Genomic DNA, 1,490 nt, shown 5'->3' with positions numbered 1-1,490 from the left:
GCAGGACCTCGCACTGTGCCATGTTGAACTTCATGAGGTTCAGATGGACCCACTTCTCAAGCTTGTCCAGGTACCCCTGGGTGATATCCCATCCCTCAGGCGTGTCAAACCACATCACTCAGCTTGGTGTTGTCTGCAGACTTGCTGAGGGTGTGCTCAGTCCCGCTGTCTGTGTTGTTGATGAAGATGCTAAACAGTGCTGGTCCCAGTACAGAGCCCAGAGGGACACCACTCATCACCGGTCTCCATCAAGACATGGAGCCGTTGACCACTACCTCTTAGGAGAAGTTTAATCACCTAATCCTTGCATGGAAGCCATCTGAATGAAAGAATGTCTCTGCTTTCCTTGCCTGCTAGACAGTATTTGTTTGGCTTTATGGAAGCTTTTGATACCTGAGTGACACGGGAACGTGTTAGTTTAGATAGGCACCCACCATGAACCAGTTCATGCTTTGCTTTTCAGATGCACTTGTGCCAAGTGTTGGACTTAGGTTGGTTGGACCGTATGATATCCTCGCTGGAAAACACAAAAAAGCAAAATCAGCAGATCTGGACTTCAATCTTCATTGGAGATTCTTCTATGATCCCCCAGAGTTCCAGACTATACTGGTTGGGGATAGCAAAACGCAGTATCACATGGGATACTTCAGGTATTTTATTTACTACGTGGTCTTGCTGGAGTATCATTAGGTGTAGCTTTTTTTCTCCTCTGATTTCCATGAGACAGGAGTTGAGAACTGCGTGCTATCACCAGACACTCCTGTAATAGCATGGGCTGATATCTCCTATTTAAAATGATCCAAGTGTGTCGGAGTTGAAGACTAGATTGAAATACTTTATTAAACCACCTTCCCCAGGCCTCCAGAGCACCTGCACTTATTAATCCTTTAAGTTTTGCCACAATACTTAGACAAACAAGTGAAACCTTGAGGAAGGGAACGTGCGCTCTCTTCGCATTGGTACAGCCTGGCTTTGGAAGGATTTTGTAGGTTTTCAGAGCTTTACATCTAAGGGTGCTTCTTGTTAGGTTTCTGAAGGAGACGGTAGCATGGCGAGGAGGCAAGTTGGTTTTATGTCAGAATAGGAGAAACGGGCACAGCTTGACTCTTTGTACTTTTTCATAACTAGGGATGTGCCAGATGAGCTTCCCGTGTGGGTTGGTGCGAACGAAGCCAAGAAGGGCTGCGTGATTTCACAAGTTGGCGATAACGTCTTTGCTGCAGTCAAGTAAGGTTCATATTTCCTTGTGTTTTAAAAAATCAGAGTAGAAGAGAAAGTATTAATGGGGAGGTGTGATGTGGAATAATGCAGCGAACTTACTACGCGTTGGTCTTTCTCAAGAAATCCTCACGTATTTTCTGCTCCTGCTAGCAGAGTTCAGGGTACTCTCAAGAGCCTTACTAGGCTGCTTGATGGTGTTTTCCGTTTACTAGTGAAATAGATGTGTTAATTATCTCATTCTTTACGCATCTTGGCGGGAATAGACCGGG

General features: G+C 45.3%; 1 protein-coding gene across 1 annotated transcript in view; it reads left to right on the top strand.

The window, feature by feature from the left end:
* Positions 1–435: 435 nt before the first annotated feature.
* LOC104507255 (chromosome unknown open reading frame, human C4orf27) overlaps positions 436–1,490 on the top strand; it is a gene marked incomplete at its 3' end in the record, with an annotated part of 4,974 nt that continues 3,919 nt past the window's right edge. Inside the window, exons 1-2 of the mRNA XM_010148479.1 lie at positions 436–650; positions 1,129–1,227. Of these exons, the coding sequence (XP_010146781.1) occupies positions 436–650; positions 1,129–1,227 (314 nt within the window). The remainder of the gene's footprint in view (positions 651–1,128; positions 1,228–1,490) is intronic.

The sequence above is a fragment of the Eurypyga helias genome, unplaced genomic scaffold (genome assembly GCF_000690775.1).
Source record: "Eurypyga helias isolate BGI_N326 unplaced genomic scaffold, ASM69077v1 scaffold10263, whole genome shotgun sequence".
Classification (NCBI taxonomy): Eukaryota; Metazoa; Chordata; class Aves; order Eurypygiformes; family Eurypygidae; genus Eurypyga; species Eurypyga helias.
The sequence above is the reverse complement of the archived record's forward strand: the minus strand, read 5'-3'. Positions and strand labels throughout refer to the sequence as shown.